The sequence below is a fragment of the Falco cherrug genome, chromosome 2, assembly GCF_023634085.1.
Source record: "Falco cherrug isolate bFalChe1 chromosome 2, bFalChe1.pri, whole genome shotgun sequence".
Taxonomy (NCBI): Eukaryota; Metazoa; Chordata; class Aves; order Falconiformes; family Falconidae; genus Falco; species Falco cherrug.
Window position 1 is genome coordinate 74,160,957 of NC_073698.1, and position 16,280 is coordinate 74,177,236.

Sequence of the window (16,280 nt, forward strand, 5' to 3'; positions counted from 1 at the left end):
ATGAAGTCAAGGAAAAATTGGATTGGCATTCTGTTTAATAAAAATCAAGTGGAGAAAAAGATTTAACTTTGTGAGGAAGGTCTGCTACTGTGTGTCTATATATTTTATCATCTTCATCCTCTTTTTACAGTTTCCTCTTACTCTAGTAAGAATGTATAACTGGGTTTTATTATAACCCAGGCTTTCACATGCCAATTGCATCTAGCCTGCAACCACTTGGCTTCCAAGACCCGCCCAATCTTCAGACTGATACCACTCAAACTGTAAGAAAAGGAAAAAGAAGGTGAGAAGATAGGGTCCAAAACTTGACTGGTCCAAATCACTCTTTCGACCATTCTGTAATTCTCAGTTTCAGGGCAGGGGGGAGGTGGAAATTGAAGAAAAAACCCTAAAAGGTCTGAGTACAGATCAAATTATGCAAATTCAGAACATATTAAGTTTGAGAAAGTATGATTTAACCTTGATCCCCTCCTGTTCTGCAACAGCAGCTGTTCAGAGTAAAATAGGCAGCAACATCTTTGGCTACAGGGGATTTCACTCTGCTTTATAAAGCCCTTGAAACAACACTCAAGAACCAAAATGAAACTGAACTCAAGAGCTTTTGTGCTCTTATCCCTTTTCTACAAGTGGAGGGATGATGAGTTTTGTCAGATCACAGGAAGCATTCACTGCAGCTTATAATTAATTTTACTAAGATCTAAGCCCTGAGGAAAAAAGAATTCCTACTAGTTCAACATGAAACTCGGCACTTCGTACAATGACTTTACATTGGGCTAGTAGGAAAGGAAAGCTTCTGCTTCCAGCCTCCAGTCTTTCACTGCACAAAACCAAATTTGGCATCACATCACTGTGAACAGTACACATAATGCACAACAAAATGGTGATCATTCTCTATGTTCTTTTTACTTAAGTTGAAGAAATGCTAAGCATCATCTCACCCAATCAAATACATCAAAACTCACTCCCTATAGACAGACAAGTAAGTTCACAAACAGCAATCTCAAGGCTGCTTTATTCCACATTTCTCAATATTGCTTTGTATGCCTGCAAGCAGCATGCCCACAGATTGACAGTGACCACACTATAGTTTTCCTTCACATCCAAGTACAACTTCCCACTGTTTCAGCAAAACCATTGTCCACTGTCTGGCATGTTTCCCTCCACTCCCCCTCAAATTTATTACATCTTTAGTTCCAGGTTTGTCATTTCCCTGCTACTTTAGCAGTTTTTTCACCTCTTCCTAAAACATGAATGACTTGATGGAAATCAGTGATCTGTTAGAATGACTGGTGTTCATTTCTCATTCACCTTCATCACTGTCCTCGCTACACTGAAATTATGAGTAGAAAACCTGGTAGTAATTAAAATGTCCAGCTACTGATTCCTCATCACACACATTTGGCTGCTACACAGAACATGCGAGCTTCTGTTTGTAAGCTATTACATGTACGTCTCCATCAGCTACTGCATGGGTATTACCAGGTAAATATACCTGGAACATGGAACAGGGTATAAAAAAACCTAACGTCCTCAACAATTAATAAAAAAATTAAGATCTTCCACAGAATTCTAATGCTAAGCATTGAAAGTTAGAAAGAAAATATAACATGTACAACTCTTGTCACAGTTTTAAGCCAGATAAGCTAACCATATTAAATGGTTTCTTCACAGAGTATATAAAGGTAACTTTCTGCTTAATTGTGCTCATCATCAGTAAAAAAAACAAAAAACCACTACAAAAACCCCACATACTAGAACTTTTTTCCCCTCTCAAGAGACAACTTTTTTATCAAATGGGTAACTGAAATGTCACAGAACACATAAAAGCAAATACCAAAAACCAATGTTTGCACTGCACCAGAAGTTTCAGCTCTCAGATTCTCTTGTACCTCAGTGGTCCTTTGCTACTAATTATTAATACATTCTTACCCCAGCTCAAGTATTTAACATTACCTGTTATATACCAAAGTCCAATGAAACAATCGTATCAGTCAGCAATGTAATGATTATTTTTCTTTTTCCCTTACCTTTGAAGCTCTAAAACCATCCATCAGCTCCAGAATTTTAGATGGAAGTTTTGCTGCACTTTCCGACACTCCATTCTGATTTTCCAAAGGTACCGTAAAACCAGTTTTGATGCTAGAACTGTTTTCTGAATTGTAAATAGCTCCTGAGGAACACATCCCACTGCTGTCCAACTTACTGGCACCTTTATGCTCTGTGAAATTTGAAGATTCACTTTCTCCATCACTTAGATTCTCAAAAGTGTCCACAGAAGGGATAGAGTCGTACTTTTTATGTTGTACATTATGTTTAGGGGGCGGATAGTACAATTCTGCTAGCTTTTTGCAGAAGTGATTCAGAGGAAATCCCACCACGTTCAAGAAGTCTCCATGGACATACTCGACTAACATTCCACCAAGGGCCTGGATTCCATATCCACCAGCCTTGTCCCTGGGGGAAAGAAGACAAAAACAACATACATCTACATGTATCTCATTAAGAGTAAAGGTAGTACAGAACACAATCCACCAGTACTGCTGAGTCTGGAAGAAAGACTAGCATACTCAAGTTAAAGACAGATTAAATCTACTAGTTAGGCTCAACACTTCAATTTATAAATCACAGGATAAATAAGGATCAGTATTTTTAGTAAAGGTGAACAGCCTAAGGTGTTTACGCTTCACACAGTCCAAATTCCATAGTCACCTAAGCAGCAGGAACATCTGCCGACTGCAGTCAGATTGTGTTGCCATAGGTCACCCAACATTCTCCAAGTCCTGGCTACCAAAAGGGTAACTGCAAGCATCACCGGGTCACCCAGCTGCATACTGACCCTCACTCTATTCCACAAGAGGCTGAAGGGCCTTTAGGAATATATTAGCTCCCAAAGGAGCTCACATTGAAGAAGACATCTTAGAACTGAAATGATTGTTTTATGAGTCTTGCTGATCTGTCATAGGAATATCTAAAATGAAGACCAGGAAGACAGGACTTTTTTTGGGAACCAGCAACCTATTCCAATACAAAATCCACTACTGTCCCATTCAGCCTTACTCAATTCTTGTGTAACCCTCAGATATCTTTTACAACACCGTGCTCTTAGATGTCACAGTAGTACTTGTAATTTGGCACAGGAATGTGTTTTCACAGAAAGTAACCTTGGAAATCCAATTTGTCTTTAGGTGCAATTGTGCAAATTCCACTGTGTGGAATGGAAATGCATACAGGCAGATAGGCTGCAATACAGCCAACAGTTTTACGGTTCACATTTAAGGAACAAAGCAGCAAGAAGTATGCTTACCACATGGTAACAGCAGAATCTGAAAGCCTAAGTCAACAAACTTTGAAACCAAATGTCAGTCAGTCTCAACTCTATTAACTTAAGATAGTATGGAATTATGCAAACTACTTGTAAGAGAATATTACTACACAAAGATGACTGTAGATTTTTCATCTTAGTTTTTATCAGAACCAGCTCTTAACACATCTAGAAATTATTTCTGGACCCCCTTTCTGACAACCCCCTAAGAGAGGAATCAGTACCCCTGCAAATGGGATTTTTTAAATCTATAAACTAGGGAATGGGGTTTTTCCTTTAATCTCGTGTTTAAGCATCACTGAATAGTTTCATCATTGTTTAAATTATTCCTTCTTTTACACCATACTTAAGACTTACATCATCTAAATTCAGAATACTCTAATGACTAAAAAGTCTTTTCATTTTTAAATGAAGTTGCAGTCCAGTAGGATGAAATCATTCTGGTATACGCTGACAAGGCAACAAAAAACCATGGTGACCATCACAAGCAGTTGTACCAGACCCACAACAAGGATGTTAACACAACTGGCCACATCTTGTTAATCTTTATATAGAACTTCATATGCTGGCATTGGATCCTGAGTAGGATTCTCTACTACAGATACAGCTTCTAGTCCAAAAGCATGAGGCTATGGAGTTAGTAACAGTTCCATTGATTTTTCAGCAAGGCTCTTCCATGCTAAAACCCAGAATGTATCAGTATTTATAAAGCTTTCATAACTAGCTCTGGTTAATCTGACTGGCTTCTGTAACTGGATACTTTTATTAGCATAGCACTAACTTTAAGGCTTCATTTATAAAACTATGCACAGCACCAGTTAATTTGCATTGTAATAAAAATATAACTCACTTTAAAGACCTTCTCACAGGCAGCAAGATCACTGCTGCAACTAAAACATTTTTCAGTAACCAACTGTTGCAGAGGACAACGATTTCAGCAGGAATGTGTGCAACATCCACTGATTTTTTTTTCTAACACCCCCGCCCCCCAACACACCCCTCTCCTCAAACAACAAACCCACACACAATACAATCAGGGGAAAATGTTAAGAAAGAGGTAAAATAGAGGTAACTTGAAAATGCAACAAAGCACATTTCCTTTATTAGCTTTAGGATTTTAACTTTAGTCATGCCACAAAATAGTACATCCATGTATACGATATTTGTATTGTCTAACGGACAGCCAATGATCAAATAAATCCCCGCTGTGCCAACAGGTACTACTGCTCCTACAGATGAAAGGAGATACTTGGTTGGATTTTAGGTGGGTTTCCAAAGGCAAGAATGCATGTATGACAGTGAAACATGTGTCTTGGCCCATACAGTAGAAATACAAAGAAATTTCAGCCACATTAGACAGAATACATCTGAGCTAGTGACTGGACTTCACTTACAGTCTGAAGGTTAAAGGTACATCACTGACAAAATTCATCTTTACTGAAGCAAATATTTAAAATACATTAGAAGTTGTACACTAATTTCTTGCATTATCAGTTAGTTGATTGGATACCAAAACTTAGTTGTCTTCACTTCACATGTCTACAAATTAAAGATGACCCACCTCTAGTTCCTTTAAATATGAAGTTAGTGGTTTTGTAGGGCAGAGACACTGGCATGACAGAGGTAAGGAGAAGCTGAATCTGGTTGCCTGTCTCTGCGAGAGGCTACAGCTAGATGCCCAGTCAGCCTACATACATCATGGAACCAGTCAGAGATGCATTTCCATTTGCAAGGGAGCAGAGGTAGGCACGTACAACAAAAAGATTTGCTAGTAAGTTCTGGAGAGTGCAGAACAATCTTTTCATACAGAGGAGTTAACTGTAGCAACATGATAAGATTAAAAACAAGATTCAAAGTTAAATCTAGTAAAAGAACTGTACAGCTCCCCTTACTTTTGTAATCTTGCATTTGCAAGATTTTTTGCTCTTAATCTTGAAGAGCTGATAACCTCAAGCATATCCCTGAGCTAATTTGTGCTGTGAGAATAATTATTCACAAAATCTGAAGGAGCCTTCAAAGCTATAGCAACTGTACGTAACTCCTAAAAGAAATCATACAAGGGAAGAAAGTTAGATGTTTACGTTCTACATTTTATTACTTCATAGTTAAGTCTGAAACTGTAGAGCTCCAGCCTCTGTAATCACCTCTTTCCCAGAGTGCAGTAGGGTCCTTTGGTTTCATTGCCACCATTCAGAGCAAGGCTAACAAAAAACACAGAGGATCTTCAGACTGGAAGTTGTGAGCAGGAACAGATGAAGTTGTTCACAAGGGAGATTGCAAAATAAAAAGCTGGGTCAAAGAGGCTTGCAGAAATTACATCTACTCATTACACAAGCCCCAAACACTTCAGATCGCTGTGGTCCAGCCCTCTTTCTACAGAGGGCCAGAAAAGAAGAAAGAGACCCTGCCAGCAGGCAGAAAACCCCTGGTTGGAAGAAGGGACAAGAATAAAACAGAAAGGAGAAGGCCATCTTTCCACAGCCAGAATTTTTTGAGGGTTTTTATAATACCTTATCACAGCCTACCTTGAGATAGTGCTTTTCCCTCTTCCCTTATTCATACTTTAAGTCACCTATATAGTTTTAGAATTAGTCCCTGTGTCACCAGTGCCTGACTTTTAAAATACCATATGCCAATTTTGTCCTTGCTATAAAAATAACTCAATCCAATCCTCAAGATGGTCAATTTTTTGTTAATTTTTCATGTGATGACTAAGTCCCATATGATTTCACAAAATTAAGTTGCCATCAAAAAACCCCAAATGGTCACTTGAACTGCAGTAGTGTTTAGAAAAATCTGTATGCACAAAAATGTGTAACCAGTATGAGTGGCCACAGAGGACAGAACAAATAAACAACCAACCAAAACCAAAACCCATCAGAGTTTTCCTTACTGTTTTGCAGAATTTATAGGACAATATATTTAGTAGTTCCTTTGCAAGGCTAGTGCAAATGCTTCCTACCCTCTTGATTACATGAATGTTGATTGATTTCTGCTCCAGAGAGTAATGAAATACATTCTCTGAACCTTTAGTCCCTGAGACACCCTTGCTGTCACACACTGTTTAGCAAAATGAACAGAATTACTCAGCACTGCTCATAAGCCATTTTGCTGCAGCACTGCTAAAGCATATTTTCTTCCAGAGGAAATAATCAGAATATTTAAAAATATTTTTTCAGCCTGTGACTCTTCCTGAAAACTCATGGTCATTTCTCCTTCAAAATGCAACTTTGTGATCAGCTACATACTAAAGATCACCTTCCAAAAAACTAACTAGGAATTTCTGTTGCAAACTATAGTCTTGCCAAAACATTCTTCCCTGCAAAATTCAATTTTGCTTCAATCTCTTCAACAGGCTGGGAACCTTACATATTCAGAAAGTATGCCTCACTTACACATAAGCACTTAAATACAAAGTCCACACTGATTCCTCTTTTCTCAGTACAACATGACTGTATTGTTTTATGGCACAAATGAGTTTAAAGAACACAACTGATACTCTTACACAGCCTGAATTGAAGTTACAGAAAAGTTCACCTCAAATCACCAGACAGGCAGTCCATAGTGCTAACTATGGCCTTATTTGCCCTCATCAAGCTTCAGCTAACACAAAGGAAAGGCAAATTCTGTACAGTCACAAACATTCCCTGGTCTCCAAATAAGTAATTTTTTTTTCCTTTTTTAGACAATCTAGTCAGCTTTATCTCAGCAATAGTTAGGCATTCTGTTCTCATCCTATTTCTTCTGTGGAATCAATGTTGTCTAAGCAACTAGTACATTACAAAGGCAGCAGAAACACACAAGCTAAGAGGCAATTATGGTACGGGAACACATAAGCTGGCCACAAGAATAAGTGAAAATTAAGTTGGTGTTTCCTGCATCACAGCAGTGCTATTTTGATAAACTAAATAAACCAAGTTCTAGCTTCTTTCAATAAAGTTCTCCAACACTCTTATCGAATACTAGCTCTGTTCACCTGTTTTAAAATGAGAACTATCCATTGTCCAGGTATCCAAGCTCCCTGAATGCTTTTGTTAACAGAGAGGTAATTGTATATTGCATGAGTGCTTGCTCTAATCCAGAGTATTTCAACAGTCTTCACTTTTCAAATTTGCAAGCATACTAAAAACGTAACTTACTTTCCCTGGAGGAATGATACCTCCAGACAATAAGAACAGAATACCCACCTTGCATCACCCGTGCTATCATTTATCATATATACACAGCAAAATTTCACAGAACACAGGACAAAATGTCCTATGCTGGTGGCTAATAACATACCCTAAGGCCTATTCTCAAATACTGTGTGATGCTTCAGGGTCTTACTCACATTGGCTCCCCGCTATGGATGTACTCCCATAAGAGCTCTTCAGATAGGTCAGAAAATTTTACTTTAGTCTCTTCATAGAAATCAGTGACTTCTGTCTCTAGCTGATTACCTACAGAAAGGAAGAAAACTTATCAGAAACAGAAGTTGTAGTTTAGAGAGCATAACATCAAGTTTCATTTCATACTCAATTGACATTTTTGCGCAAAAAATTAAAGATACTACACAGATGTATGAAACTACTAACAAAGCTCTTCAGGGATAGTGGACTCTAAGTTCCCCAGAAAAGTAAAAGCTTGCATTGTCAACCTCTGCAGTCCTCTTTTGGGGGCAACAGATTGCTCTCCCTGTGTGGGATGCACTCTTACATTAATGATGCTTATGCAGAGCTATTTATGGGCTGTTAGCATACACATCCAGCACTGAGTACAAAGAAAGCTACAAACATACTTCTGACTTTATAACTGTTGTCAAAGAACTCTTAATACATCATAGTACAACACATAGCTATTACATGCTTGACTGTGAATGTACAGCTGCATCTGCACCGCAGACTCAGGCATCCAGCAGTCCTATCAGTAATCAGTGTCATTTTCATATATCTTTAAAGAAATAAGATTTCAGACTTCCGTATCTAGAAGTGGTTGAGTGAAGGCCAGAGGTGCAATGTAGTGCTACACTGCCTGGACCCTGCTGCATGTAGACAACTGTGAATCTGGTATCATTGTATACAGAGACTTTTCCAAAACACATTCAAAAGGAAGCTGCCTTGCAAAAGTGAGTGTGCACATCACTGAGTATTTGTTCTCTCTATTCTTTTCTATAAATACCCATCTCCTGTTACCGCTGTTCTGACAGCAGTGGAAATTCTTGAGGAGGACTAAGAAGGATCCACAGTACAGACCAAAGGAAGAAGAATAACCAATTGTTAATGGTGTTAGTATTGAAAAAACATTTAACATCCCAGATGTAAAAAAATATTAAAATAAAGACAGATTTCTATGTCTTTCAGTATTGATAAAAAAACAATCAACTGATGATGAAAATTCCATCTGTAACATACATGCTGTACTTAACGGCAGCATTATAATTATAAACTAAAACTAAAAATGCATTCTAGAAAACTCTTGGGGAATATGCAGACTTATGGTATTTTTGTCCATCTGAATATGATGTAAGCTTCAAGTGAGATGTGCTGTCATAGCATCAGTACTACAGTTATGTGTACTTTCACTTTCTTCCTAAACAGTTAAAGGCATAATTATTCTTGCTATATTGCTCACAGGAACCCCTTGATGACATGTTTTATTTCTTTTGCAGCAGGTCTTTCTACTGTAGTAGCATATGAGTAAGGGTACTGGATCACTTGACTATTTCTGTTACAAGCAATCATTCCAGCAAAGATTAAAAGCTGTAGATACACAAAGACTATGTCCAGTGACATTTCAGAGAAGTGATCCTTGCAAAAGTTCCACTAAAAGAATATTGGCATAATTATCAAAGGCAGTCACTCAAACCAAACTCTTCAAATTACATTAGTACAGTTCTCATAAAAATCACTTGTTTACTACATAAATTATCTAATAAAGAAATTGATGTGTTGCTCCCTACAGCCTGTTAACAGCCTGAGGCATTAAGCCATTACTTTACTTGCCCCCTAAAAATGGGCTCTAAAGCTTCCCTTACTGAAAAACAAAGCAACTACAGATAAAGTAACTGATTATATTCATCAGCTAGTGTAAAAAGAACACAGAAATAAAGTTAATATGGATCAGATTCTGCTCAGTTCCAGTTTGTAGTGCCTTACTTGGATGTCATTTAAACTATTCCCACACTTTACACAGGTCTTTTAATTAGTCCTGTAGCTTTCTGAGACAGTATTTCTAAAGTCTGTTGTATTTTGTCATCCTCCTTCCTGTGTGACAAATGAACACAGTAAGAAGGTTGACTTTTGTGGGGAGTTTTTAATTTATATATTGACAAGGTAATCCTCATCTTGAGTAGGAAGCCAACTGAGACTGTATATGAAACAATTCCATCCTGTTTCTTCACTTGCACTAGTCCTTATTGAGCACAATTTTAAATGCAAACGCTGAGTTTTAATAAAAAGATACATATACCTTTACTGCTGCAATGTATAATAGCCACTCCTGTGAAAACGCTGTGCTCTTTCCCATTCAACCTGTCAGGGAAAAGGTGCATTAAGCTACAGTTTTATGAAATCTGTGATGTGCAAAAATGTTCTACATGATTACGTTACTACAGCCTGAGAAACAGGCCATTAATACATCACTTGATGGCTCTGACACATATCCTAAATAAATACATTTTATTTTAATTTTTTATTTCAAAATAGATGAAAAGACATTGGCAAAACAAACAAATATTATCAAGAAATTCAATCAAGTCTCCAAAAGTCCCATTTGTACCAGTGTCCACAATCTGAAAAAGCAGTCCATGGTATCAGCTTCTTTACTGTACATAGGGAGAAGTGACTGTTTCAAATGCATAAGGAAAAAACAAATGGCATAAACACTACCATTACAGGCATCTTCACTGAAAGCTGGCAATAAATAGCTCGGTGATGCAACTTAAGACTAAACGAGTCATAGGCAACTAAAGGTTACATACTCATTTCATCCAGACTGGCCCCCAGGGATCCCACAGCAAGCCAGGGTCAGGTAACAGATGCAGAACAGAGGAAGAGCGCCTCTATTCCTCTTACCCCAGACCCATGTGCTCCCTCGTCTACTGGCTCCAGACCGCCACACTGTGGCCGATTAAATTTGAGGGCTTTAAAGTTAGTAATTTAACGTGTATACGACAAAGTGCAATAAATAATATGAAAACTTGAACGTATGAAGAGACTAACTAAGGACTAGCCTCCTAAAGATTAGCCAGGCTATTATTTGATGTGATCAGAAGCATCTCACACTCTTACTATCCCCCACAAGATTCCACATAATTAATTGTAAGATGAAACAGTGAATGAAAATTTTAATCGGACACCTTGGATACATAGGCAAATAAATATCTTGTCTGCATTTCTTTCCTGCTCATACAGAGCAAAATTAAGAGGAGTCCTAAAACCTAAATTTTTAGTGCATCTCATATCCATGACTAAGAGACTGAACTTAAACAAAAAACAAACCCCAAAACATTTGCATGTGTGAGAAGTAGACTAAGCTTTTTTTATAGGACTATTTTTGAACTACCTGAACTTGGCATGATTTCAAGTAAACAGTTATGAGAAAGCTCTTGCCAGGCTCACTCCTTTGGGAATCTCCTACTAACACAGGCAGCTATCAATTCTTTTTATTTTTTAAGACTACTAATTTTAAGTTAGTAACATGCCACAAAGGATCAAAAATTCAGCTTAAGCCATAAATTAAAAAATTAAATTATCTAAAATAGACTTACAGAGCAAAACTCCAAAAACTACCAAGCCACTTGTATTCTCTCTTTAGGAGATGCCAGAGTTACAACAAACTGGTGAAACAAGCAGTGCACCTTTTCTGTACTCCGCCCATAAAACAGAGGGGCGACTACAGGATTCACCACAGCTCATTCTTCAGAAAGGAGGTGACTAGAGTTATTTAGTTGGTGTTTCTTAAAAAAAAAAGAAATTGCCACAAGATAACACTGTAGGAAAAATTATCCTTTAGGAAAAACCCAGACGCCTCAAAAAACACCAGCCTACCATCCATGGAGAACACTGATGGAAGTAGATTTTTCCTCCTCAGTTAAACTATGGAATTTAAAGCAATTGTCCATGGACACATATCACAGTGTACTTTCTTGCAAATGCAATATTCTTCAATTAAATGTCAAGCCTCAAACCACTTCTATGATGGTTCTGTCCTCTTTCCTATCACGGTTTCTCTCCGTATCTCCCCATCCTGTACCCACTGAAGCATACATACAGCCTTGTGATAAATTACTCTGAAAACTAATCCAAGTGAAAACAAAATGGTTCGTTATGTCCCTCATCAGCTTCCTAAGGTGACTGGGCAGGAGCAAGCAGCTGTGGGTAACATAAAAGCAGGTTTAACTCCTTCAGTGGCAGAACTAGCTTACACTATTTAAAATGGATTGAAAAAGTTGTGTCCAGAGTTCTTCATACATGTAAAGGAATCTGTACAGCTCCTTTTAAAACGGCTTAATACACACATTTGGAATCTTACTTAAAAATACAGACCTTGACAGCATCCTATATGCATCTTGCTTATCAACTGGTTTCTCTAGGATCTGCTCATCCACAGTCTAAAGCAAAAAGACAGAGTGAGTGTGCTGCTTTCTGTTACTTTTCAGAAACAGAGGTCAGACATGACATTTAACCCATGATTTCAGCCAGGGCTTCAAACATGAGTCTACAGAGTAGAACAAGAAGCACAGATACTTTAGTAGAACAGGTAATTTTGTGTAAAGCAGGCAAGTGCAACACTCCACCCTCCAGTGGCTGCAACTCTCAAACAAAAGGGTAATTCTGCTTCTGTCCTTAATTGTTCACTGTCTCTGCGGAGGCGACAGGTATAAAGTTATGCCCACTACAAGGCACAACATTGAGTGGTTCACATGATATGAGTTCCTGCCAATCAACAGTTGCCCGAGAACAGCATTTCCATTACATACTAGAGAATCCAAAGCAATACTTACTCAATACTAGCATCTCCACAAAACCAGCAAGGCTTCTAGCACTCAAGATACCAAAAATTGCCTTGTTGGGGTAAAAAACCCTACAACCCACACCTATAAATCCCAAAAGGCACATCATATTGCAGATATAACTTCTCAGTGAAGACAGCTTTCAAACTGTAACTTTAACCTAAAGATTCAAGTATTTTCTACACTTGCCATAAACTAAAACAATGCTAAACCAGAGAAGCCTTCTTACCACAATAGTGTCTGCTCCTATGACAACATCAGGTGTTCGCAGGTGTTTCTGTAAAGGCATAACGAAAAAAGGTATTTCTCAAAAGAGCTAGAAAGAACAAAACCTTTTAAAACTTAAGGTAAGAAAATGTAAGTTCACTGGTTTACAGCCAGGGTTCTACACGGACCTGAAAACAAGACAGTGCTGCTCCTTTTGCACTGGGTACAAAGTAGTAATTATTTATATCCTCATAAAAGGAAAACAGGAAGCCTGGGCAGACTATTCTCAGGTCACAATTTTTCCCCAAGTATGTTTCTGATTAACAAATACATCCAGGAAAGAACTGATTTCTCAAAAGTAAATGCGGTCTTCAAGGTGGCAGACAAAATTCCTTTAAAGGAAGCACCCAGTGTATGAAAGCCAGGGAACACAGCCCTCTAGGATCATTTTTTTAAGCCAAGTTTTGCTGAAAACACACACCTTTCTTTACCTATACTTTGCTTATCTCTCTCAAAAGGGAACACATACAGCCCATTTTGGGGGATTGAGAAGTATGGGTATATAAAGATTCCTTGTAGCCTTTTCTTAGCTTTAAACTAAGTATCTGTCTTCACAGCTGAGTTTTGATTTACTTGCATGTTATAAGGTACATAAGTTATTATTTAACACAGCAAGGCTGGAAACTTGTCTGTAACTGTGATCATTATAATAAAAAGTCTGTAGGGAGGTGATTCTTCTGTAGAAAGGCTGCTGATGTGCTTTAAATAGTAAAACTAATGCCAGACATCATTTAAAAAATTCCTGTATGAAGAAGCATTTTGAAATCCACATAAGTAGCATTATTGCCAGTATAGTGTTTTGGAAGGAAAGCCTAATCTAAATCAGTTAGCAAGGCTGCATTTAAAATCCACTCTCCCAATGTTCTACCACTCTCTGAAAAGAAGATGACAGAAACCTGGATAACGATTTACATTGGAGATCATGCAATATTTGCTTTGAAGAACAGTGACATCTGGCAACATTGCTCGTTTAAAGTGTTCAACATTCCTTTTGTCAGCAGTACAGATTCAACAAACACACTCCTCTCTTTCAGAGCTATATTATTAAGGAATTATTATGGTACATTTTGTGGGATCTAATCAGCTAGACATCGAAATAGATTCTGGTAGAGAACAGCCTTACATGCTCAAACACAGTGATCACAGCCAAAGGCAGAAGTCAAATATGCCACTGAGAGTGTAAGTTGTATCACTGATTTTGGTAATATCTGGGATACAAAACAGATGCCTTGACATCACCTTCTCCCTTCTTCAAATGAAATTTGCCTGTTTCTTTGTCCAGAATGCTTTAAAACAGACTTTGTCTTCTTTGTCCTTTCCTCCTGCACCTCTATACTCACAAATTCTGAACTATTCTCTGGTCACAACTGTTCAGTGAAAGCTATAGCAAAATACTGGAATGCACATCATGTGTTCTTCCATAGAGCCTGTCTCCACAGCCAACAAATACCTGGAATGAAGAGCTGCTCAGCCACACACTCGACTGCTAAAAGGAACTACCAAGTATATATCCCAAGTGAGAGCAGGTATTCTTCTGACAAGAGATGCAGGGCACTTCTATTTGTGGAAAACCTGAACTGCAGGCACATGACCTTCTTTTGATTAGGTGAGTTAATTTTGGGAAGCTCTTTCACACATGGCAGAAAAACATCCATTTGCCTTCAGTGGGAAAATGCACTCAGAGACCACCTAAGAAGTACATGCAAATTAAGTCACAGTAACTCACACGACTCATTGCTGAAATAGCTGGTAACTTACTACATGCATTCTGTTTGCTACTTCAAGAGCTTTCTGTTTTGCTGTTTCCACAGCGTACTCATAAGGGGCTGCAAAAGATGACTTTTCAAGTGTCTCCTTAAACCAGGATGGAACCACCTCAAACCGCAAGCCCTGTAAGAAAGGAAAACAATGCAGTCAATCTGATCTCATTATTAAAGGTGGCTCCCAAGACGTATCAAGGAAATGACAAATACGATTTTTGCTCTTTCCACTTCTATACCCCTCCCCCCAAACACATAGGGGAAAACAACAATGCTTCTATTACAGCGTTTGGTGCATACCTATCATTTGCAAGCAGTTCAAAACAAAAACCCCAGTCAGAAAGAACTTTTAAACTGGTGTGCTTCCTTGATTTTACCCTTATTTATTAGAACCTAATTGCATTAGTAATTTCACCATTCTTCTATAAGAATCTAACAGTATGAAATTAACGCACTTCATAAACAGACTATTCCCTACTGGATTTTTTTTTTTTATTGAATCCATCCACAGCACTTTACTTGCACACTAGTACCACAGAATCTTCCACACATTCTTACAGGAGCTTTACTACCCACACTTTGTCATTATACATGTGATAAATAGCACACAAGAAAAGCCAGCTCCTGTACAGTTTTGTCAAGAAAACCCTTATTCTTCCTGCCTCTTGACTCCAGGTTATACCCGTAACTTCACTACACCCAGTGGGAACACCATGTTTCTAGTAACTTGGTGCATGCTTGAACATTGGTTCTTCTCCACAGATCAGTATTTTGAAAGGAATATACTTCTTCCCACTTAAGTTCAGCTTCTCCCATGAAGAATAATAACACTAAGCAACCCAAATTAGATGCATTATAATACCGGAGTGCCATTCAGCAGCCTCGCTGCTGCCAGCCCAGTGAGATTGGCATGTTGCTCCCAGGGCTGGGCGGTGGGAGTGATGGGCTACAGCCACCCTTGCCCCCCCCCAGGCGCCCTACAGAAAGGGGACAGCCACTTCATTCCCTCCCCCCCCCCCCGGTTATAATACCGATCCCGTGAAGTTTTCTTAAGTTCCAGAAGCCCAAGCCAAATTTTCAGAGGTTTCAGTAGTAAGTATCAGAAGTAAAGGCAACAGAAATACGTTTTTAATTACTTCAGCCCATTGTAAGGACTTTCAAACTTCTCTATTATATGCCAGAAGTAATTATGCCAGCACTTTTCAGCCTAAGCAAGTCTTTTATTTGCTTGCTTACACCACCGCCCCTCAGCAGAGCACTTCGGTCCGCTCTCACGTTACCCTGACGGCACACAGAGCCGGCGCACACGCACTTGTTCACGGAGGGCACCGGACCGACAACTGGGCCCGAAACCCCCAGGCGTGAGCGGGGCGCAGCTCGGGGGGCAGCGCCGCCCCCGCCGCTCGGCGGCCCCGAACGCCGCCGCCCAGGCGGGCAGGGCCGCGGGGAAGCCCGGCCGCGCCGCCGCCATCGCCTCAAGCATAACAAGCCCCGCCGCGGCGGGAGGCACGGCCGGGGCTGGTGCCCGCAGTCCCGGTGCCGCCAGGGCCGGCAGGCGGCGGGCCCCGCAGGCCCGGCCCGGCGGGGGCCCGAGGGCAGCACCGCCCGCCCCGGCGAGGCGGCCGGCCCGCACTCACCACGTTGGTGAGGATCTCCTGCCGGCGCGGCGAGGCGCTGGCCAGCACCACCCGCTTGCTGACCAGCTTCCCCAGCACCGGGTTCAACACCATGGCGGCGGCCGCCTCCCCCCACCCCGCTCCGCGCACACCAAGGTCCGGTGATGGCGGCGGCAGCCTTATACGGCAGCGGGGCGGGGCCGGGGCGGGGCCGGGGCGGGGCCGGGGCGGGGCCGGGGCGGGGCCGGGGCGGGGCCGGGGCCGGGGCCGGGGCCGGGGCCGGGGCCGGGGCGGGGCCACCCTGGGAGCTGCGCAGGCCCCGC

General features: G+C 40.2%; 1 protein-coding gene across 3 annotated transcripts in view; it reads right to left on the bottom strand.

Moving 5' to 3' along the window:
- Positions 1-16,138, bottom strand: part of ASMTL (acetylserotonin O-methyltransferase like) — a 31,365-nt gene extending 15,227 nt beyond the window's left edge. For all 3 annotated transcript variants that reach the window (XM_055701610.1, XM_055701612.1, XM_055701611.1), the window contains exons 1-7: positions 15,979-16,138; positions 14,340-14,471; positions 12,544-12,591; positions 11,848-11,912; positions 9,770-9,831; positions 7,653-7,761; positions 2,028-2,454 (exon numbers count right to left, since the gene is read on the bottom strand). In XM_055701610.1, coding sequence (XP_055557585.1) covers positions 2,028-2,454; positions 7,653-7,761; positions 9,770-9,831; positions 11,848-11,912; positions 12,544-12,591; positions 14,340-14,471; positions 15,979-16,071 — 936 coding nt within the window. In that variant the 5' untranslated portion in view covers positions 16,072-16,138. The remainder of the gene's footprint in view (positions 1-2,027; positions 2,455-7,652; positions 7,762-9,769; positions 9,832-11,847; positions 11,913-12,543; positions 12,592-14,339; positions 14,472-15,978) is intronic.
- Positions 16,139-16,280: the final 142 nt, after the last annotated feature.